Genomic DNA, 24804 nt, shown 5'->3' on the forward strand with positions numbered 1-24804 from the left:
ACCACTAGATGAGAAATCAAGGTAAATCTGAGTACATAGCAGGTTCAAGTCAGCCTAGGATAGTTAAGACTCTATCTCAAAAATGTAAAGGGATTTAAAAAAAAAAAACTTTATATCACCCTTGAAAAAAATCTCCAAAAGGAGCCCATAAATTTGAAAGAGAGCAGAGTTGTAAGTACATGAGAGGAGTTGAAGGGAAGAAAGGGAAGAGGGAAGTGATTTAATCTAATCATATAATCTAAAAATCATATTATCTAAAAATGTTTCTTATTTAAATATTTTCTTATCTCTAGATGTAAATAAACGCTCAAATTTTTAAAAAGCGATCTCAATAAGTTATGTACCCTGTACCCATGTGTGAAATGTTCTAGGGCAAGCCTGCACGTAATTACAAAACGCTTGATTGAAGTACCATTTATAAATACAGTTTTAGAGATGATGTAGGATGAATTAAAGGAGGCTGAGAATTGTGCATAAAGACCTCTTAGAGCTGGGCGGTGGTGGTGCACACCTTTCATCCCAGTGCTTGGGAGCCAGAGGCAGGTGAGTTCCAGGACAACCAGGCCTGTTATACAGAGAAACCCTGTCTTGGGGGGGGGGGTGTTTGGGAGGGAAAGACACCTCTAAGAAACTTGGAAGCAATACATACTTTCTTCATTGCTCTGTGTTTGGCCTTCACTTTTCCACAGTATACATTTTCTTAGGAGTACTTAGATGGCCAGGCAGTTGTGGGAAGGTTATATTTATTAGTGTTGCAGTAGTGTGTGTCTGATGTGCACTCTTTAGCAGGAAATTCTCTACTGAGATAATAGCATACACATATCTATTTTTTTTTCAAGTAGTTTTGATATTGATAATCAGTACTGGGGTCCCATGAAGTCACTGGGACCAGAATTGAAATCAATGGTCTTGTAGTCTTTGTTTTTCATTGTATAGGAACAAATCCTTCCTCAGGAGTAAAGGTGCTAGAGTGGTGATATGAACAGAGTAAAGGTTGAAAATAGCTTCTTACCAGGAACAGGAGGAAATTCAATTTGGTAACTGGTTAGCTAATGTACAGGGATAAATTTTGTTTTTTGTCTTTTTTTTTTTTTTTTTTTTTTTTTTTTGAGACAAATTCTCAAATAGCCCTCTCTGTCCACAGGCTTATTGTAAAGTCAGGGATGACCTTGAATGCCTGACCTTGAAGGATCTGAGAGTGCACCACCATGTTCAGCAATGTTAGAAGTCTTAAACTTTTTAATCAGAGGTGGTGCTCTCTACCCTAGCAGTTAAACACTTTGACATTGTTGCCAAGAACCCAAACACTTGAATTATTTCAGGTTCTGAGTGTTTTTGTGTGGTGGGGGCCATATCATGAGTACATGTGTACACATTGAGGCCAAAGGTTAATTTTGCATGTTGATGTTCTGGAACCACTCACCTTGATTTTTGAGACAGGGTCTCTTACTGGGTATGTGGGTCTTGATGATTAGGTTAAGCAGGCTGGTGAGGGAGCCCCAAGGATCCTCCTATCTCTGTCTCCCCATTGCTAGGATTGCAAGCAAGTCACCATGCTGTGCTTTTTATATGATGGCTAGGCATCACCTCAGGTTCCCCTTTGAGTGGCAAGTACTTCTCTGACTTAGTTATCTCCCCAAGTTGTGAGTTTTTAAGGCAAGTATGTTAGGAAGACAATTGGTAAGAAAATTGTGACACTTCAAAAAAAGTGATTATGGACTATGAAGTAGCAATTGAATAAGTAAGATCACTATGGAAAATTGAACAAGTGGGGTAGAAAGGGTTGGGAAATTAGCAAGGTTACAGCTGACAGAGTGGCTGCACACTGGGCAGCCATTCTTCCACTGGCTTTAGTATACATTCAAGAAGGCCAGTGAACAAAATGGAGGTACCCATAAAGTGAGATTTGATGAAGTTAATGTTTTCTCTAGTATAAATACCACCCCTAAGAATTTTCAAGGTCTGGGAAGGTCTAAGAATAGAGGGCCTGGTGCTGGAGAGATGGCTCAGAGGTTAAGAGCACTTGACTGCTCTTTCAGAGGTCCTGAGTTTAATTCCCAGCACCCACATGGTAGCTCACAACCATTTATCATGAGATCTGATGCCTTCTTCTGACGTGCAGGCAGATGTGCAGACAGAACACTGTATATATAATAAACATAAGTAAATAAAATTTTAAAATATTAAAAAAAAGAATAGAGGGCCTTAAAAGGAAAATTTACTGGAAATAAATCAGTGAATGTATTAGTGGGGAGAGTACCAAGAAAAAGTGGTAGCATACATGGAAAGTTTACAGACCTACAGTCCAGAAATGAATGAATGCGGAAGTCACAGGGAGGTTGATGGTAACAAGGAGAAGAGTGTAACCACAAAGGAGTTCAAAGCCAACCTGGGCAAGACTAAAAGCATCAAAATAAGTATGTTTGTTGTACATGGCCCTTAAGTTTTCAACATATTCTAACTTCACAAAAATGACATGTCTATTTCTTACATATAGTTTTTTATATCCTAAACTATGTTATCATTTTTTACATGAAGGTTGGTACACATGTATGTTCTAGACACGTTTGTTTGTTTGTATGTTGTTTGTGGGGGGTTCAAGACAGGACATCTCTGTGAAGCCCTGGCCCTCCTAGAACAGACTGGCCTTCAACTCAAAGATTCACCTTCCTCTGCCTCCTGAGTGCTACTATTAAAAGTGTGTGCCACCACCTCCCAGCTATATTTTAAATCTTAATTTTATTTCTGTTAAAACTTTTAAAAGGAATGAGTCTCATATCCTTAGTGCTGTGAGAATACTTCCTCATTATCTCCCAACAGTAATTCTAATGTTGTTGGTCTTTGTAAAAGGATCAAGAAACTTGAAGTTGGGAATGAAGAGAGGGCTGCTCTTCCAGAGGGCCTAGGTTGAATTCTCAGCACCCACATGACAGCTCACAACTGTAACTCCAGTTTCAGGGGACCCAACACCCCCACACAGACATACATGCAGGCAATACACCAATGCACATAAAATAAAAATAAATTATAAAAAAGAATTTTGTAAGTTAATAGAATGTTAGGATTCTGAACCCAGAGAAGTAATGAGGTGTCCACTTAAGCAAGCTGAGTGCCCGCCTTAAACAGTGTGGGAGTCCAGTGTGGTCATGTTCAAGCTGTATAGCTGGTTATTCAGACAGTGCTGCACACAGCTTATCAGGTCAGATTAGGTTTTAAAACCTGATCCATCTTATTATGTCAGTAACTTACACATTTGATGCCTCTTTAAAAGAAAAAGTTCCTAGAAGTTCTTTATGTATAAAATAGGGGTGATTTTAGTATTTGTTGCATTTTCTGATTTTCTATTTTACTGCTTTGAATATCCAAAGTCCAAGCAGGTACTCTGATCTATAAGTCATTTTGGGTACTTGGCGAAAAACAAGCTCTATCTCCATATTTGTCAATTCCCCAAGTGATGTTCATGTTCCGTATGATTTGAGGTTCACTCTTCCTTTGAAAACTCACTAGTTTGTCCCATTCTTACATTTTATGTATTGTGTATGCTATGATATACAACATATTCAATGTGAAATAGCAAACATTATTTTGCAAGGCACCGCTTATTGCATGGCTGGTTATCACACACAATAGTCTCATACATGTTAGTCACACATCACAATTACATACCAGTAACATAATGCATGCTGTTCTCTCATCAGTTACATACCAATAGCAAAACAGGGCTAAGGAAATGTGGTGTGTTAATTTGTTCATCTTAGATGTGGATAAAAACCTCATCACAGTTTAAGTGTTTATTGAGAACCTCTATTGTCCTTAATGCACCTTGTGAAAGTGCCAGAAGTCCTCGAAAGTAAGCTGTGTTTTATTTTCAGTGTTCCGTGACTTAATTTTCCTCTTGAGCCAGATATGATGACTCATACCTATAATCTTAACACTCAAGATGTAGGGGCAGAAAGAAGAGAAGCAATATAGTGAGTTAGACACCAGCTTGGGTTGCAGGAGACCCTGTCCTAAACAACTAAAGAAATCCACTTGAATTAATAAAATGATAGGTTACCATCTTGTTTTTACTTTATGCAGACAATCATACTTCTGAATAAAGACTTACTAATCCATTAGGCAAAAAAGGTCTTCATTTATTCTCTTAAATGTGTTTTTCACTTAGGTGCCTGTGGTTTATGCTTGAAGTCTTAATGACAAAGAATGAAAACAACAGTCATGCCTTTATGAAGAAGATGGCAGAGAACATCAAGCTGACCAGAGATGCCCAGTCTCCAGATGAGTCCAAGACAAATGAGGTAAAACAAATGATAGGCAATGGATGTCAAAGAAAAATACATCAGCTGACTTAATTTTTCTTGACAATTATATAATAGTTTATTATATTATATATATATACACACTGTCTATTAAAATATATTTATAGTCACTTAAATTTTTTCAGATATTTTTAAAAGTATATGAGTTTGCAGGTAAAAATGTGTAGCAAGTATGTGCCTGATACCCATGGAGGTCAGAAAGAGGAGGGGTCCCTTGGAACTCAGTCATGGATATTTATGAGTTACCAAGTAGATCCATGTCTACAGGAGCAACAAGTGCTGTAAACTCCTGAGCCTTCTCTCCACCCCCTGTTTTGAGTTCTTTTTTAATACTTAAACTCACAATTTTTCCCCCTGGAAACCTTTAATATTCTAAATATTTAATATTCTAACACTTAGGCAGGAAGATACAAACTGATAGACCATAGAGCGGTCTTATATTAGAAACTTCTTTGTAGTGAACTAGAGAAAATTAATATGCTCTTGGATTGCCTTTACTGGGAGTTTGAAGAATTCAAACTGTTTCAACTCGAATTTATGTATCTGATGGATGGTATTTGTGATTATTATGTAATCATGGAAGCTATTGTCCTTTTTCTTACTCTAGAAACTGTATACAGTCTGTGATGTGGCTCTGTGTGTTATAAATAGTAAAAGTGCTCTGTGCAATGCAGACTCCCCTAAGGATCCAGTCCTCCCAACCAAGTTCTTCACTCAACCTGAAAAGGTAATTTTCCTCACTCTAGTGTTCTATTGCAAAAGGTGATTTTGGTTTCAGTCAATACCAGTGATAAATACTACATAGTTTTAAGGACAGGTTTTAATTTAAAAAAAAAAAGAAGAAGAAGAAGAAAAAAAGAAAGGTTCTAAATGTATTGAGAAATTGAAGACTATCATTCTAGGTAGGAGAGTCTATGTTAGTGCTCAGATTTACGTTCTGAGTATGGAAAGGGCCTTTCAGATTTTAAAATGATGTTATCCTATTTTTATTACAACAATTGAGAGTACTTGTGCTTTGGAATTTATATGTAGGACCTTGTACGTGCTAGGCAAGAAGCTCCACAGTGAGCTCCATTCCCAGCTAAAGAGAGCATTTGTAAAGAATGGACAGTGTTGTCAGGCAAGGTGTACACTGTGGGAAAGCTGAGGCTAGAACACCAGGCATATGCGAGTCTGTTGAGGTGGTGAGATTTCTTCATAAGCAAAGTAAGTAAATTTTTGTTTCCAGAATTTTAAACATTAGCTACGTAAAAGCTTTTTTTTTTTCCTCTTTTTTTTTGGGGGGGGGGTTAAAGAAATTGCATAGCTGAGTGGGGCATAGTGGGAAACACTTCTAGTCCTAGTTTAGCACAAAGGAGCTAAAGCTGAATTTACATAACAAGAACCAGGTTGGGGGATTGGGGAAAGAAAGAAAACAAAGAATCCTCATAGGTGCATTTATTTAAGCCCCTTGTTCAGATCTATCACAACTATGTGAAGGTACATTTCCTAAGAGAAAAATATAATTTTAAATTATATATTGCTACATAAGGCCATTTTCATGCATACATAACATGTACTTTGAATGTGACCATCTCTACTGTCCCCCCCCACCCCTAAATTAGGTCTTGCTGTGTGCACAAACTTCTCTTGAAGTCCAGATGCTACAGATAATTGTTGCTTCAGTCCTGGAACTAGCTTTTGTAGACCAGGCTGATTCTCAAACTCACAGAGATCCACCTGCCTCTGCCTCCCAAGTGCTAGAGATGAAAATTATAAGACATAATCTTTGAGTTGCTCAGATATACACCTTTTAATCCCAGCATGAGACCCAGGCTATTCAAGTCTACATATTGAGTTTTCATGTCCATCAAGGTTCCTTCTTCCCCAATCCCTCATCCCCCACCCCAAAATATAGCTTAGGTATAGGTAGGTAGACATGATTCAGTAAAATATCAGAGTTCACAGTTGATTTAACTTATTATTGACTAATAGTATCAATACTGTTAGGGGATGTTATATCTACTTAGTTATTTTATGGTTTGTCTTTGTGATGTGAACATAAATCTTACAGTACTAAAAATTAAATACCTTTTATTTCTTTTAATATTTATATATTTTATGTATATTAGTGCTCTATCTTCATGCACATTAGAAAGTGGAATATGATCCCATTACAGATGTTTGTGAGCAAGTTTTGGGAATTGAACTCAGAACCTGTGGAAGAGCAGCCAGTGCTCTCAACTGCTGAGCTATCTCTTCAGGCCATACCTATTTTTTGACACGGGTTCATTATAACTTAGGTTGGCCTTAAACTTGAGATCCTTTTGCCTCAACCTCCCAATAATGGGAGTATAAGCATATCACTGTACCCAGCTCAAAATGTTAAGATGACAGGTTCCTGTATTTGTAATAATGGTAATTGAAGTAGAGTATGGAGTTCTTTGTATGAGTGCCTAGGATAAGCCTGATATAGCAGCAGGAGATCAGGAACCCAGTAAGTTGCCAACAAATACACATTGTCTACTGTATCAGCTGAAAAGTAGATTTAATACTATAGTAGGGTATGTTGACAATACTGTGAACAATATGAAAAACTAGGAATATAGTTTATTTAAAATGTTGAAGTGATTTTTACAGGCACTGCATACAAATGGTGAACTTACACAAATGCAGGCAAAACACTCCTACACAAAAAAATAAAATAGGTCTTGCCAGATGTGATGGTAGTGTCTTTATCCCCAGCACTGTGAAGGCAGAGACAGGAGGATCTCTGAGTTTGAGGCTAACCTGATCTACTAGAATATCCAGGGCTACTTGAAACAAACAAAAATGTGAACTGTTAAAAGGATGACATTATTACTAAAAGTTCTTGCCCAGTACATGCTGTTTTCTGGGGTCACTCAACAGTAGCACACACCAGGGAAGGGAAAATGGGCCTCCTGCACAAGCACAATTGCTGCTTGTAGGAAAGAGCCTGAAAAAACTGTTTAGATGATGAAAGTGTTCCATTGGGTTGTTTGTGTTCTTTTTTTCAAAATAGGACTTCTGTAATGACAAAAGCTACATTTCCGAAGAGACAAGAGTGCTTCTCTTGACAGGAAAGGTACTACACTCTGTTGTGGAGGGGGTTGTTTAATATGTGTATTGTGTCTGCTGTATGCCCCAGATTATTAAGGATGAATTGTGGGTTTGTACAGCATCTAAGTTCTGAGCATCACAGCCACATATCTTAGCAGTGATCAAAAGCTCAAATTTATTAACTAGATAAATAAAATTTGAAAAACTGGTATGATGGATAGATTTTATTTCATAAAAGTAAGGTGATGTAAGATTACTACATTCAGTAGTCTATATCCAAGGTAACTGCATCATTTATTTATTTCCATGTGTTTTAGAGGCATGCATTTTATTTTAAGAAATAACAAATATTGCCACATTATTAAGTGAAGATAATTCATGTTTTGCTTATTTTAGAAGAGCCAAATGATTTGCCAGTATTATCATTTATAACAATATTCTAAGAGAATGGTTTAACATTAAGACATACATCTTTGCTGTTTATAAGTTTTTATGTCTTACTTTTCCTAAGTTTGTTGTTGTTGTTTTTTCCCCCCCAGCCAAAGCCTACTGGAGTACTAGGTACAGTTAACAAGCCTTTATCGGCAACAGGAAGGAAGCCTTATGTTAGAAGTGCCGGCACAGAGACTGGAAGCAATGTTAACACCAATTCAGAGCTGAATCCTTCAGCCGGAAGTCGTTCAAGGCAATTTATTTTCTCAGAATCCATTTTTGTTCTCTTACCTACTGCTTGACTTACATTTTAACTTAGTTCTGAGGCATTGAATCATAGGATGGGCTTCTGTAGAATTGATATAAAATAGTATTAATGTGTTTAGGATTCTTTAATGTTGAGGCTCAACAATGTACTGTTATCTTTTCTGAGACAGGGTCTCACTGTGTAACTCTTGTTTAGCCTGGGATTTGATGTGTAAACTAGGCTGGACTCAGATTCACCTGCCTCCCTCTGAAATGGACTTCCTAGTGCTGGAAAGTTGTGTGCCACCACCCCTGGCTGACAAAGAATGCTTTTTGAGACAATGCTGAATTTACATTATACAGTCCAGGCTGCTTGCTACAAATTTGTAGCAATCCTCTTGCCTCAACCTCTTGGTACTAGAACTACAAATTTTAATACTAAGGTTTTTAAGATTTTACTCCCTGTGAAATTTAAGAATAAATTTAAATTGGGTTGTGGTAGTTCACACATTTTAACCCCAGCACTCAGGAGGCAGAGGTAGGTAGATCTCTGAGTTGGAGGACCGCCAGAGCTACACAGAACCCTGTCTCCAAAAACAAAACAGAATAAATTTAAAAACCAGTAGTGTTTAAACCTCATCATAGCACAATTAAAGATATAAATTCTAGAACATTTATTGTTTAAATCGATGGGGGACTTAATACCTCCCAGGCAAGTGGATACATAGTAGTGTGATCAATCAATAAATAAAATTGATTATTTTAATTCTGCTTTGAGATAATACTTAGAACATTTTTTTCTGAGAATCTTTTCTCGGTTGGTTCCAGGAGTGGCTATGTCTTAATTCTGTTAATGTTAAATAGAAATAGTGTATTAAAGTAAATGAAAGACCTTTGTTTTGTTTTTGTTTGGCTGTTTTTCTACTAGGGAACAGAGTTCAGAGGCATCAGAAACTGGAGTTAGTGAAAATGAGGAGAATCCTGTGAGAATAATTTCTGTCACACCTGTAAAGAATATTGATACTGTAAAGAATAAGGTAAATCTTCATTTATTTGCAGTACTGAGGACTGAGGCTTGCTCAAGTTAGGGTTGGAGAGACCACTTAGCAATACTCACTGATCTTTCTGGACCCAAGTTTTGTTTCCTACTTGGCAACTCAACTACCTGGAACTCCAATTCTAGTCTACATAGGCACCAGGTATACATGCAATGTACAGATATACATGTAAGCAAAACACTCATGCACAGTTTATTTATATGTTTATTCCAATCTATTTATTTATTTACTTATTTGTTTGTTTTTTGAGACAGGGTTTCTCTGTATTGTTTTGGAGCCTGTCCTGGAACTTGCTCTGTAAACCAGGCTGGCCCCGAATTCACAGATATCCGCCTGCCTCTGCCTCCCAAGTGCTGGGATTAAAGCCATGCGCCACCAATGCCAGGTTGTTTATTTCAATCTTACACTCAACTGTGCTTTTGTTCTCCTAAAATGATTCTTTCTATACCCATCCTCATTTGTAATCCTTCTTGTATTAATTATTCATGGTAACACCCTTTTTCCATGCTGCCATTCCAAACATTTTAAAAGGAACAAATTTGAGCAATTGAGGGGAAAGTCTGATATGCAAAGAAGGTCACTGATGTCCAAAGTTCAGCATTGCACTTTTGCTTTTATTTGTTTGAGGGTTTCTTTGCTCTCTCTCTCTCTCTCTCTCTCTCTGTGTGTGTGTGTGTGTGTGTGTGTGTGTGTGTGTGTGTGAGTGATATGTACATGTACCTGGTCTATCATGCTTTTGGAGGTTAAACGACATTGTCTCTAATCTGTGCTGCTCATTGTACTCCAGGTGGACTGGTCCTTGAGCTCTAGCTTGTTCACCTTTGTCCACTTCCCATTTCAGGGTTACAAATGCTTGCCATTATGTATACCTTCTCCTGCATGTGTGTTTGGAATTGGACCCACTTTTATGTGATGACTCATCTTCCTAGGCCCAGGAGAGCTTCTAAATTGTGATCCTCCTGAATTACATATATGTTCTACCATGGCATATAAGCCACAGCTCCCAATTCCTTTATTTTGTAACTATGTAATATTGACTTGTGTATGTATAACTTGCATTACTGGTTGAAGCCAGGAGAAGGAATGGATCCCCCTGGGGCTGCAGTTACAGTCTGAGTGGTGTTGTGGGTACCAGGAGTGAACTTAAGTCCTCTGCAAGAGTACTGATCGTCACCTCCCAGTTTTGTGTTTTTAAATACTTAACCTTATTTTGCTGGATAACTGTCAGTAGTGTACCACATTCATGTGCCAGGTACCTACAGAGGTCAGGGAAGGTGTTGGATCCACTGGAACTAGAGTTTCAGGTGGTTATAAGCTACCATGTGAGCTCTGGAAACTTAAAACCAAGAGCAACAGGTCCTCCTAAACACTGAGCCCCCTCCCATTCTCTTCAGTGTTTCAACAGCAAGGAAAGCAGTGAAGCTTAATATAGGAGCATAAGTCAGATCTGATTTTAACCCTGGCTCTGCTACTCACTGGCTTGAGTATTGATTTAGATTGCTTTACTTCTGGAACCTTCCATTCACTTGTAAAATGAAATTGCTCATTTCAATAGGAATGGCTTAAAACAGAGCATTTTAATACACAACTCAGGAACACCTCTCTGCCAAAATTCTTGAAATGCAGAAACCAATAAATCTGTTTATAAATCTACTTATTATGGGACAGTGTACACAATGAATTAGGCTGGTCATAAAAAACGTGTGAGGCACATTGAGTAACATATGCTTAGATTAATCCAATGGGACCTTGTGATCTCACTAGCCTCTACCTAAAATTAATTGGAACTTTTTACACATTGGGCTCACTCCTTATTTCCTTCTTTTTTTTCCTCCCTCTTCTCCCTCCCTCTCTCTTCCTTCCTTTATGTGTGTATCTATGTCTGTGTTTTGTGTTAGAGAGCAAAAGCAGGCCTTGGTGCCTACTAACTATGGTTTTATAGCCTAGCTACAACCCTGGGCAAATTTGACATGTGAAAGGTCAAAATTTTGCTCTGTGTGATTTGAAATAGCAGACTGCATCATTCCTTCTACTTAAGAATGTTCTGACATAGTTGTACTTTCAAAAAAGTATGGCAGATTCAGTCAGTTCTCTTTTAAGATAATACTGTAATTTTTTTCCTTCACGTCTGACCTTCATGCCCCCAGGCTCTTGTTATCGTTCTCTAATACAGACACTATAAAGATATAAGGGAGTATTTCTTGCTAACCAATTTCTCACGAAAATTAATATATAAACCAATATATTAGTCTGCGTGAACATTATTTGTGCGTGCGTGTGTGTGTGTGTGTGTGTATTGTTTGTTTTGGTGAAGGAATGTTTTAAGACAAAGTCTTCATCTGTAGACCCTACTGCCCTTATACTTGCTATTTAAACTCTTGAGTTCCTGATCGTCTTCCTGCCTCTATGTCCCAAGTGCTAGAATTATAGGTATATGCCACCCAACGTGGATATGTATAATTTTAAGTCAATATATTCACTCTTGTTACTTGCTCTGTGTGTAAATTGTAACAAACAATGGGAACTGGATGTATTCAGAACCAAGATTGCTTGGATTCAGGTTAGGGACATTGTCAGAACTGCCTCCCTCCATATCTACGTTTTTCTTGCTTTCCTACGTAAACATATGTGCATAACTTTCGTAAGTGATCTTATGGGTGGTTTGCTTTATAGTCTAGGCTGACTTCAGAGCTGAAATCTTCCTGCTTCAGCTTCCCTAGTGTTGGGATAATTACACACAAGCACCACCATATTGGTTGATTTGGGACTTAGCTGAATGATAGACGACTTGCCTGTATAAACGGCCCTTAGTCAGTCTCAGGTTAATAGAGACATTGGCTGTGTGATTGCCACATCTTGCTTTCCCCAGAAATCTCCACATTTCTTCCTGTTGTGTGTTGTGTTGCAGTTCATGTGACCCACTTTAGGCAAGCACTTTGGATTACCCATCCTCTCAAAGGGAGACTTAAAGTTACAGTAAAGCATTAGTTATAACACCGATTTCTGGATTTTGCTTGTAATATGTAGACTTAAAATATTCCATCTGTTGTTCCCACTCATTCTGAAAATACTATTCTAGGAAAAATGAAAAGTATTGAAGTTCTTTATTTTTTTTTTTTTTTTTCTTTTCCCCTCTTAACAATCATTTTTTTGGTTTTTGCTTTTTTTTTTCCCCTCGGTATATAATCTAGGTTTTATCTGATGCTTGGTTTGTGACCAGTGCTGTCCTCAAACTTGTAGCCATTCGCTGCTCCAACCTCCCTCATTCTGGGATTATAGTGTGTGTCAAGCCTAGCTTTTCTTTTTTCTTTCTTTTTTTTTTTTTTTGTTTTGTTTTGGTTTGGTTTGTTTGTTTTGTCTTTTGGGACAGGGTTTCTCTGTATTGCTTTGAAGCCTGTCCTGGAACTAGCTCTGTAGACCAGGCTGGACTGGAACTCACAAAGATTCACCTGCCTCTGTCTCCCAAGTACTGGGATTAAAGGTGTGCACCACCAATGTCCAGTTTAACTAATTAGAATCATAACAGTTAAACTCTGAATTTGTTTCTAAATGTCATCTATGTGAAGGTCAGTTTTATTCTGTCTGTCATTACTTCCCAAAACCCATTACACCTGTTTTGATAAAATAGGGTTTTATTTAACATTTACATGAGATGATGTTACATTTCTTAAAAATTTATTAAAAAGTAGGGTGATTTAATTCACATAAGGGAAAAAATAAAACAGTAAATGTAGTCAGAAACTGAGACAGAACAAAAAGATGATTTAGAGAGGCAACATAATAAAACTAATTTGAATTATGAAAACCTCCCTTCCATGTAAAATGATAGATTTTTTTTTTTCAGACACAGTGGCACACACCGTTGCACACACCTTTAATCCCAGTACTTGGGAGGCAGATATCCAGCCTGGTCTACAGAGCAAGTTCCAAGACAACCAGAGCTACTACATAGAAAAACCAAAAGATAAAGAAAAGTGATATATTTAAGAGAATGTCCTTAGTTTAAAAAAAAAAAAAGGAACCAACGAGAATGATGAGAGAGCAAGTCAGTTTTCTTTAAGGCTTATTGGTTTTTGTGCGTGTTTGTCCTGTGTGCAGTTGCCCAAAGAAGGCATAAGCAGGTATGGGATTTCATGGAGCTAGAGTTTTTTGTTTGTTTGTACCCTTCTTGGTCAAATTAGTGCTGATCATTGGATGGTCCCTTATCTTGTTGGCTTGATTTGTGCAGTAACTTATAGTTCCAGTGAGTTCAGGAGTTGAGCACTTCTCTCCATCCTTTGGTTCACATATTGTTTCTACACTTTCTTCTGTGATGAACCCTGAACCATGGTAGTGGAGGTGAGAGTAGACTAAAACATATGTCCCATTTATGGATGAGCACTTGATATCAACAAGACCTCATTGAGCATATTATATATACTAGGCACTGTCCTTATCCTTGGAAACCTACTATTCTAACGTAATAAAGCGATCAGTCAGAACCTGGCATATAGACTCCTTTGAATTGTTTTCGAACATGACTCCACTCATGAAGGGGATTTGCTGCTTAGCCTGATACTCTGAGTTCCATCTCCAGGTCCCATTTGGTAGGGGAGAGAACTGACTCCTGCAAAAGATTCTCTGACCTCTACACATGTACCATGGAATGCAAGTGTACACACAGAGGATAGATAATAAAATGTAGTAATGTGTTTAAAGTACTTTCCAGGATCTAAGAAGACAAGGCAGTGGTATAGAGCCTTTGATGCATAACCAAAACATGACCTTGGGTCCCAGTACCCATGTAATGATCCAGTCGTGGTTTCATAAGCACCTGTAACCCTCTTAGGGGGACAGTAGGGTCACTGGGATTTTCTAGCAACCAAACAAGCCTGGAATAAGTTTGAGAATTGAAGAGGAGGACACACAGTACATGGCTCCACACACATGAATTGGATTCACATACACACAAAATTTAAAAATGAGTTTATTTTTTTAATTCTAATCTTTTCTAGTATGCTCTGGTATGTAAGGAATTTAGGTTTTCATTTGTTTTTGTGCTCTTGTAGGAAATTAATTCTGATCAGCCTACCCAAGGCAACATGAGCAGTGACCGAGGAAAGAAAAGGATTGCAACAGCAGCTGGTGCTGAGAATATCCAACAAAAAGCAGACGAGAAAGTTGATGAGTCGGGACCTCCTGCCCCTTCCAAACCTAGGAGAGGACGACGCCCCAAATCTGAATCTCAGGGCAATGCAACCAAAAATGATGATTTAAATAAACCCACTAGCAAGGGAAGAAAGAGAGTTGCAGGCAGCCAGGAGAGCCCTGGGGGTCTGGAAGCAAGTAATGCCAAAGCGCCCAAGCTACACGATGGAGCCAAAAAGGCAGCGCCAGCAGAAAGACAAATTGACTTACAAAGGTAATGTACACACTCACCCTCACCTTGTCGAGGACCATGGAAGTGTTGACAATGCAAAGTATTCAGAGTAGGATGGATTTTTGCTTTGGAAAAACATGCTTCCCCGTGTTGGCACTTCATAGAAAATAGAAAACATTTTCATTACATGTATTGGTATAGTATATGTATAAAAATAGACAAGAGTGATGGTGTCCACCTGTAATCCCAGCCCTTGGAGGCAGAAGGAGCTAATGAGTTCAACCCCAACCTGGACTATGAAGCAAGACCTTTTCTCAAAAATGGGAGAGAGAACAAGAAGAATTAAACTTGTTTTTTAAATTACCCCTTCAGAGATACTACAGAACGGAGGAACTTTGAGGGCATTATGCTCAATTAAATAAAACAGTCTCTGAAGGATGTGATTCAGGACATTTGAAGTTTTATTTTGTTTGTTTGAAACCTGACAAGCCTTGAACTTAGGCAGTCCTCCTGCCTTAGCCTCTTGAGTGCTGGGGTTGTAGGTGTGAACCACAGTCCTGCAATTGGTGATTAGCCGCCTCTGTGATGTCTCTGCAGTAGTGGCTCTAGAAGACCGAGGAGACAGACTTTAGGAATGTAGATGATGTTTCTTTCAGTTGAGGGTGCTGATCCTAGAAATGGGTGGTGATGGATATTATACTATGGTGTGAATATACAAATCGTCACTAACATTGTACAGAAGGTAGTTTGCTACATAAAAATCTAAGTTGACTGTTTGCTGGGAAGCAGATCCATTTTAGATTTTGAATTTTATAGCCTTTGCATGTATACAATGATATCTAAGAGATGGAAACCAAATCTAATGCAAAATTCACAGTTTTTCGAGTGCTTGCGTGTGTATGTGCACGCGTGTGATTTGTGTGTGTGTGTGTTTTGATTTTGAAAACAGTGTTACTATGTAGCTTTGGCTCTCCTGGGATTACTCTGTAGACCAGGCTTGTCTCAAACTCAGGGAGATCTGCAAGTGCTGGGATTAAAGGCATGTGCTGCCACCCTAGCAGCCATCTCTACCACTGGGTGTTTGTTTTGAGACGTAGTTTTACTGTAGAACAGGCTGGCCTGGAGATGACCTTGTAGACCATTGCCTAACCCTTGGCAATCTTCCTGCTTTGGTCTTTCAAGTGCAGGGATTATAGATATGAACCACCATACCTTCTTACGTTTTTTTTATACACAAATCCTGAAAATATGAGCTGAAGGTATATCTCAAATGATAAAGTGTTTGTCTGTCATGGATAATGTCCTAGACTTTGTTCCCAAAATCATCTAAACTTGGATATAAAGGCATAGAAGTTCAAGGTCACCGTTGCTTTGTTTGAGGCCACAAAAATAAAACAAAAAAGAAAAAAGGTAATTTCATTTGATATTTTAGCATATCTACATCACTTGAAATCAGGTGTGTGATTTTCCATTTTGTAGAATTTCAGATTAGGATTGTGTAACCTGTTAGAGTAGCTGTTACTAATGCAATTCTTTGTGAGCAGTGCTTGGGGCTGAACTAAAGGTGTGTGTTAGTGCACTGATGCTCAACCCAGTCCTCCGTGGGCATGTGTTATCCTTGTCACAGGCTAAGGGGGACAGGGGAGAGAGCCTTCTATCCCTTTGCTTATATAAGCGACGAAGTTAGGATTAAACGAACACAGTATGGCTCCAGTCTTATAACCCTAAAATACTGTGCTTTCAAGATTCAGTTGTCTTAATTTTCCTGCTGTTTATATACTGTTATTATAAATGCTGTGAGATTATTTATTTGCATGTTGGCTATTGTAATTCATCTGTGTGATCCTTCGAAATTGCATGTTTCCATGACTTTAGTAACTGTTGGATAAACATCAAGAACTTAACATAATCATATTTTAAACTAGACCAACATATTTCAGACATTCTTCAGAGCAAATGCAGAGACAAGTCCCCAGTCAGTAGTTTTGGAAGGTCGCAAACTTAGAGCAGTTGAAATATCCAATGATAAGAAGCAAACCATGATGATAGTTGGTTAGATTTACCTGAAAAGCAGTGTTTCTCAACTTGTGGATTGTGACCTCTTTGCCAAACTTCTATTTCCAAAATATTTACATTATGATTCATAATGTAGTAAAATGACAGTTATGAAGTAGCAATGAAAATAACTTTACGTATTTATTGGGGGTCACCACAACATGAGGGACTGTTTTAGAGAGTTGTAGCATTAGGAAGTTTGAGAACCATTGATATAACAGGTACATGACAATGCCTGGTGGGTGGGTGTGTGTGTGTGTGTGTGTGCTAGTACTAGGAAAATTTGCCGTGAGTATATGTGGTCAGCTCTACCTTAGGAGCCATTGCTGTAAATAAAGTTCAAGTCCAGCTCAGTAGCCTATTAACACTGATGGCTGCAAATATATTTTCCTAACTTACTTACTTTGAAATATTTTTTACCCTGTGAGCATTCAGTATCCTGTTATTTCTCCCTTTGTTGTTCCCCACCCCGTTTATCTTACTTTATTGAAACAGGTCTTGGATGTTCATCTTGGTTCTAAGTTTTGTTGCTTGAAGAATGATGTTTCTCTATATGAATTTTCCATTGTGTGCTGGATCTGTTAGCTAAAGGCAAACTGCTTACTAAGTTCTGTGTTGAAGGTAGTGCTGTGAGTTCCAGGCCACCCTGAGCTACAGGGTAAAACTGTCTCAAAATAAACAAAAGCAAAGGCCAGTGGTGGTGGTGCACACCTTTAATCCCATTCCTGAAATTTAGAAGCTGGCGAACTCTATGAGTTCAAGGTCAGCTAGTGCTCAAACTTTTTATATTTACAAAAAAATTTTGGGAAACAAGGGACTGGTGAAGATGGCTCAGCCTGTAATGGCACTCACTGCCAAGACTGACAACTGAGCTCCAGGTCCCACAGAGCAGAGAGAACCAACTAAAGCATTAGAGCCTGATCCTGATGCACCCCATAGCAAATGTAACACATTTTTTATGTGTATGCTTGTTTTACCTACATGTATGTCTATGAGGGCATTGAATCCTTTGGAACTGGAGTTAAAAACAATTGTGAGATGTCATTTAGGTGCTGGGAATTGAACATGGGTCCTCTGGAAGAATAGCCAGTGCTTTTATCCACTGAACCCCTATAATAGATTTAAAGATTAAAAATAAAAGACAAGCACCAAAAAAAAAAAAAAAAAAAAAAAAAAAAAAAAAAAAAAAAAAAACTAGTAAATAGTACTGATTCTTAATGTTTTGCTTATACTGAAGGCCAGATTATTTCATGAGAAAGAAATTATTATTAAACATCAGTGGGGGTAACTAGGATACATCGGGTTGATTAAGTTCTTCCCTGCTATTGACCAATATCTGGGGTTGATCCCCAGTATCCTATTAGCTAGGTAGGCGAGGTCACAAATTACCTGTTTCCCTCCCAGTTGGAGGCAGAGAATCAGAAGTTGAAAGTTATTCTTGGGTATGAATGGATTTTGAGGCCATGCTGGGCTTCATGAGAACCTCTCTAACAAATAAGCAAAGCAGCGGGCAGTCTTCAAACTTTCAACTTGTAGGGAATTTGAACTTTAAAAAGAAAGATAATGGATGATGGTTTTCTTCATGTCCATGTCTACCTGACATGCTCAGTGTGGGATCTTGGGAGTTCAAGGATCTTGGAATTCCTGGTTTGCTCTGCAGTGAGATGATAGAGCCTTCTGCTAGGTGGGCAACTGTTTATTGGAGACAGGGTTGTCAAATACTGCCCCAGGTTGGCTTTGAACTTACTATTAAGCCTCAACCTCCTGAATATGCAGAGTACAGGCCTGTGACACCATGCCAGGCTAATCTAGAAGTTTGATATACATATACTTTCACTAATAAGTAAATTTCTTTTCAATGAAAATAGCATTAACATTATTTTTCTTTTGGGACACAGATTAGATGGAGTCTAGCCAGTTCTTGCCATGATACATCTCACTGGCCAGTGTGGGAACAGCCAGGAGCTCTGCAGTTTGCACAGGGCTCTTAGACAGCATGGCATTTATCTTTAAGCCTCTGGAAATCCTTGTGGTGACTTTGCCTTTTAGCATTCCATTTCTGTGAATTTAACGGGTTTAGGACTCGATCTTATTCCCAAGGTGAACTGTAAAGGAGTCATAGTCTTCATACCACTGATTAATTTGTTAAGAATATGTAAAAATATGAGGGAGTATGGGTCAAGCATGTGCAAAGCCCGTGTTCCATCATGTACACTGCCTATCTATGTCATCTACAAGTGAACAGCCACAGCTCTTCAGTAAGCTCCTGTTCTCAGTAAACATCCCTGTACCCCATAGACATTCTACCTGTCAAAGAAGTATTACTGCCAACCTGTTAACTGACCCAAATGACATTTTCCACCTGTTGTGTTTTGGGTGGTTGGTTGGTTTTGTTTTTGTAGAGTGTATTATTATTTAGTGTTCTAAATTATGTTTGTTTACATAGTCTAGAAATCAAGACTTGGCTTTGCTATTTATAAATTTGCTGTCTAATGTCTAGAAGTAGTTTTGTCCTGTAATTTCATTTTTAAAAGAATTGCTTAAAAACCTGCAGTTATTCAAGGTAAATGGCTTTAGCATATTAAACAAATAAGCACTGATCACAGCACTTGGCAGCAAAGCAGACCTTTCATGTTGGCATTTTATTTTTATGTAGCTAGAGAAGTTCCAGATCTGAAAAGTGATTTTTAGTTCATGACTTTAGATTGAAAGTGTCAAACACGGTAAATGGTTCTGTTAGGCTGGTCCTTCCGTGTGTTCTAACATTGTGTTCTTCTGTTCCCAAGGTAAAGAGAGACTTGTAAAGGGAGAAAATGAAGGCCAAAACAGAAGCAGAGTCCAGGTTCTGTAAAAACTTGGATTCAAATGTTCCCAAACAGGAAACGAAGCTCACTTCAAACACACACTTTCTGCCTTGAAAACTGAAAGAAGCTAGCCTTCCTTCCTTCCTTCCTTCCTTTTTCCACAGCCACAGTGCTTTGGTGGGCATGTACAGCAGAGACTAGAGAGAGGCTGAAAGCGTCTCTGTTCTCCCTCCCCAGACTTTTCCTGTGAAAAGTCAATAATTAAGCAAATTGCTTAACACTTGGTTCCAGTTCCTACATATCTGGAGCTTAAAGGCATAATAACCATTCTTTCCATGCTGCAGTTTTCATTTAAAGAGAATAACAGATGTCCTTACACTGACACTGAGGACTCGTCCATCCTAAAGCCACACAAGAGAGCAGGTGTCTACTGAGCAGAAGACATATTTCTTTGTTTTCCTTTTGGAAACTTATGTATTATTCTTTCTGCCTGTCTACTTTTCTGCAAAAAAAAAAAAAAAAAAAAAAAAAATGAGATGTACAGATTTCTGTTCCCTGCTATGAAAAGTAATGTCGTGGCAATTTTATACATGTTGCTTTCTGATTTTTATCAGAATGAAAAAATAATTAAAATTATTATTGATTTTTGAGTCGTATAAACCCTTCTGATTTCTCCCATTTTAGTTTAATATAATTTGCAATAAGTGTACATATTGTTTCATAAGGAATATCACTTTAAAATGGTTTTTACTCCTATGATTATATTGGAATATTTGGGATTTTAAAGGAGTAAAGATTGTTCAGGATTTGGTTTTATAATTTTTGTCACCATATTTTTATTAATAATGTAAAAAAAAGGCTGGGTTTGTTTGTTTTTGTTTTGTGTTTTCTTTTTCCTTTTTATAGAAGTAGATGGACACTGGCAGCTTTGTAAGAAACTGAGATATGTAGGGTTGCTATCAACTTGCAGCATCACGCTATTAGGAAATAAGCATTTTATTTTTTGTCTGGTAATTGGGGCTCAGTTTTTAAGTTTATTTTACAGACAACTGTTACATCAATATTATTTTCCTTGGCATTCATTGCTCTACATAGATAATGTGTACACCATTTGTGTGCACATAATCATATTTAATTTTTGCATAAAATAAATGCTTCTCGATGTCCTATGGAAGTCTTTAATCTTTTTATCATGCTTTCCTTTCTTATGAATTTTTATGTGAAAGGGCTAAAGTCATAGAGAAGCAAAGAAAATGACTGCAGTCAACTCTCAGCTATCTATGTAAAATAGTGGTTGTGCCTCAGGTGGTCAGTTTTGTAGTGACCACAAACAATAATGAAGGCACCTGCAAGAGCGATTGAGAGAAACTTGAAATTAATTTTTTCTCATCTTCAGAGGTTTTGCCTGCCTCTTTGGCTTGTTCCCAAAGTAATAGCAGAATGTGCTGCTGTGTTCGCATTATGACTTGGTCTGGATGGAATACATTAAATCATTGAAGTGTCGAAATTTCTCCACAATAAAAATCACAGATAACATATGTCACTTAGGTTCTCATAGATAATTGAGAGTTGACTATAAATTGGCTGGGTGAAAGATGGGCTTCTTTCAAGTGTATCTATTTTACATGTACATGTTTCGGTGTCAGAAGATGGCTGGAACAATGGATACCAATGACTGAAACAATATTTCTTGAAAGGGCCTAAAAGCCCTTTTCTTCCTGTTGCTCTTCATAACCCTCTAGAAAATACAAAACATTGCCTCCAATACGCTGACAGAGTATCTATGCATACAGATCAGTAAGGTCCCTCAGTCAATCAGTGGTGTATTCTATTTAGGAGATTGAAGTCACACAGTTTGATTCTTAGGGCCTGTAAGTGTTTAGTATACTAAACAGGACAACAGCACCCTCCACATCCATTATGGCTTTTTGGAGTTTTTGCAGCAGAACAGATACTGTCAGGGTCTCTTCCTCATGGGTGTGCAAGCATAAGAGGACTAGATCTCTGGTATTAAGAGAGGGGAGAGTAAACTGGTCAAGGATTAAGCAAATTGAGGGGGACTTGTTTACTGGAAATGTGTCAGGTTTTCTTTGAAAAAGAAAATGTAAATCTCTTAGGAATTTGGTATTTACATCTCAGAGAAATACAACACAAAAGTGCAGACTTATATTTGAGAATTACTGTTAACCCTTTGTGTCTAGTTTGAAGCTTCTTGTATTTGTCTAAAACCTACAAGCCAGAATTTTGTATCTCCTTTGATAAAAAGTGTGTATAATGTAAAGTAGTTTTGCATATCCCTGTGCTGCACATGGGCTGGATTTTTAGAATTTTTTTAAAGACTTTAAGCAGAACCTTGTAATTTGTGTAAATGACGAGTGTAAAATCCTTCCATAAAATGCTTAAAAATATGCACTGTTTCAAATAAAACCAAGAAATGCAGCATTATATAGAAGTGTGGAAAGCTGAATGTTCATGCCCCCATGTCAAAGGTTTATGAAGTGTGGTTGCACACTTTCCATTCAAGCCTCTGTTGTATCTTAATGTGGCTGAAGAGGAAGATACTGAACAATCAATTCTAAAGGATCTCTGGAAATGTCAGTCTGTTTTTTAACCTAAGAACTTAACAAAGACCTTTGTTTCCTACTGTTCTGTGGCAAATGGCCACAAATGGTGGGCATGATATTTAATTTAATGATGGATAGTGAGTGGATTATATAATGGACGGTATAAGAGGTAAGACAGACCATCAGGCTAGCTTTGTATTTTACCTTTAATGGGTTTATCATATTATATTTGATGCTCCCCATAATTGGCACCTTGATAGTCACAGATTCTAAAGGTGAAGAATATGTCCTTGGGGGATACACTTATAATGAACTTTTTTTGATCGTTCTCGAGACAATACAATATATATCTTTTAGCACTTTAACAAAAATGTATGTTATTTAGTATATGATTAGCAAATCTCACAATGAAGTAAAAGGGAAGAAAGGTGTCACTCATATATGACCATTACACCCTTTTATATGGGCCTTAAGTACTTATGGGGGTTGGGTGGGTTACTTCTTATAGGCCTCAACCAATCTCTCTATTGAGGGACAGATGTATTGACCCTTCTTTGTCTCCAACAAGTCTACCAGCTCTTGACAACAACACTTACTGCCTACTCATCTAATATGGTCATCAGGGTGCAGAACTTTCAGAATTCCATCCCTTTGTCCCATTCCTTTTCCCCCCTTCTTAGTTTATTCAGTGTGGTTTTCATTTATGAGTGTTTTTCTTGCATGTATGTCTGTGCACCACATGCATGCCTGGTGTCCTTGGAGCTCAGAAAGCAGTGTTAAGATCCCCTGGAACTGGAGTTGATTGTGAGCCCCCATGTGAATGCTGGGAATCAAACCCAGGTCCTCTGCAAGCTCTTAATCTCTAAACTCTCCAGCACCCCCAAGCCCATGTAATTAGTTTTTTTTGTTTGTTTGCTTTTTTGTGCAGGATCATGGCCAAGATGTCCTTGAGCTCACTGTGGCTGAGGATGATCTTGGAACACCTAATCTTCCTGCCTCTACCCCTAAAGAGCTGGGATTGCTATCCCCATCCAAGCCTTAGACTTCTACTTAGATACCAGAGCTTTAAGTTTTTACAAACACAAACATGCTGTAAGAATGGTAACCTGGTTGGTTGTCTTGCCTAAAATTCTAGCACAGACATACAATGTCTCCTGTATATCCTTTTTGGGCCAAGGTGATGATCAGGATTTCAGGTGGGGACATTTCCAGATGATGTTCCCTTGTGAATACTTGTGGCTAAACAGCCGCCTTTCTCCACTTGGTACTTAGTTGCTCCTGTCATTATCTAGCAAAGACCGTATTCAAAAAGAAATCCCTTCTCTTTGTAAACAGTACTGCATTCACTGTTTCTGAAGGAACTTGAAAGAGAACTAACTGGAGTTTATCTAGAAGGGGCAGCCTAATACAAGGTCAGAATCTATCGCATTAGATGGGTGTAGTGGTGTACACCTTTAATCCCAGGAGGCTAGCCTAGTCTGCAAAGGCCAGCCAGGACTACACAGTCAAGTCCCTATTAAAAAAAAGTTGAGGAAAGTAGTTGGGAACTGATGTGATAGTAAAGTCATATACACCATCATGATAAGGTACATGGAGTTTATTCTCAATTTGGTAAGCCATTTTGTGCATGCATCTGTTATCTTAAAAAATAGCATGACCTCTGTATGGAAGACAAGCAGTAGAAGCTAGAATAGACAGATAACCCTCTGAGACGACAGGGGAATGGACAGCAGTGTGAGTAGCAGGAATTGGTTCGCTTTTATTTAATACAGTATCTTCTGTGTCTTAGGCTGATAATGAACCTAGCTATATAGCCAAGAATGACCTTTATATGGATTGTTCTACCCCTCCAGCCCTAATACTGGATTATAGGCCTACACCACTATACCCTGTATTGTGCATCACTGCAGTGGAAGCCTAGGCCCTTCTAAGCTGAACTGGGCTTCAAGAGACCCTATCATGATAGTAATTCCTAAGAGATAAGATTTCTGCTAAGAGTAGTGAAACCTTCTTAAATTGATGGTGGTAGATGTACAAAATTGTGTATTAATTATTGAATTATATACTTAAAATATTTTTTCTCTATAATTTTATTGAGGTATAATTAAATGTATTTTTTATTTAAATTTGAAACAAACTTGTTTTACAATTAAATATATTTTTAATGTATGTGCTGAATTACATACTATCAGTGGACTGTGTAGTAGTAGGTGTATTATTTCCCGGGGAATCTTAAAAGCACATATACACATAACACATTTTTGGCAATTCTGGGTGTTGAACCTCAGCTTCATACATGTTAGACCTATTCTCTCTGCCCCCGAGCTATACACTAGCCTTCACAAAATTCTCAACACACAAGGCCAAGCCCACATCTTTTTTATGCTGTGGTCTGGTTGCATTAATTGATTAAAAGCACTTTTTTTTTTTTTTTTTTTTTTTTTGGTCTTTACTCCTTATTTATTTTGGTTTTTCGAGACAGGATTTCTCTGTAGCACAACTCTGGCTACCCAGCCTGCAAGCCCCAAGTTCCAGTAAGAGAGCCAGTCTCTACAAACAAGGGGGATGACTCTCATGGCCAAAATAAATGTGGCAAACACATGGATCCTCATTTTTACGCTGTTACTGTGATCTCTGAGGATTGTCCATCTCTAGACAAGTTCCTTCCATGGTAAGATCCTAAGTCATACCTGTCTGCTTGGACAACAGGAAGTCTGACTTTGGGTCAACTCTCATCCCAGTGCTGCATCGTGCAGCAGCTAATTTATCAAGCTCCTAGGTTCACTTGCTCTCTGCAGTTACATTGTCTTCCCATCTATTCATTCTTTGGTGATGTTACTGCAGGTGTTGATCCGTGGCATAAATATCTCTTCAAAGGCCCCACAGGTACCATCACTGATGACAGGT

General features: G+C 38.1%; 1 protein-coding gene across 1 annotated transcript in view; it reads left to right on the top strand.

The window, feature by feature from the left end:
• Pds5a (PDS5 cohesin associated factor A) overlaps positions 1 to 14520 on the top strand; it is a 94175-nt gene extending 79655 nt beyond the window's left edge. Inside the window, exons 27-32 of the mRNA XM_051198426.1 lie at positions 4166 to 4298; positions 4927 to 5046; positions 7342 to 7404; positions 7919 to 8064; positions 8986 to 9094; positions 14164 to 14520. Coding sequence (XP_051054383.1) covers positions 4166 to 4298; positions 4927 to 5046; positions 7342 to 7404; positions 7919 to 8064; positions 8986 to 9094; positions 14164 to 14520 — 928 coding nt within the window. The remainder of the gene's footprint in view (positions 1 to 4165; positions 4299 to 4926; positions 5047 to 7341; positions 7405 to 7918; positions 8065 to 8985; positions 9095 to 14163) is intronic.
• Positions 14521 to 24804: the final 10284 nt, after the last annotated feature.

This window comes from Phodopus roborovskii, unplaced genomic scaffold (genome assembly GCF_943737965.1).
Source record: "Phodopus roborovskii unplaced genomic scaffold, PHOROB, whole genome shotgun sequence".
Lineage (NCBI taxonomy): Eukaryota > Metazoa > Chordata > Mammalia > Rodentia > Cricetidae > Phodopus > Phodopus roborovskii.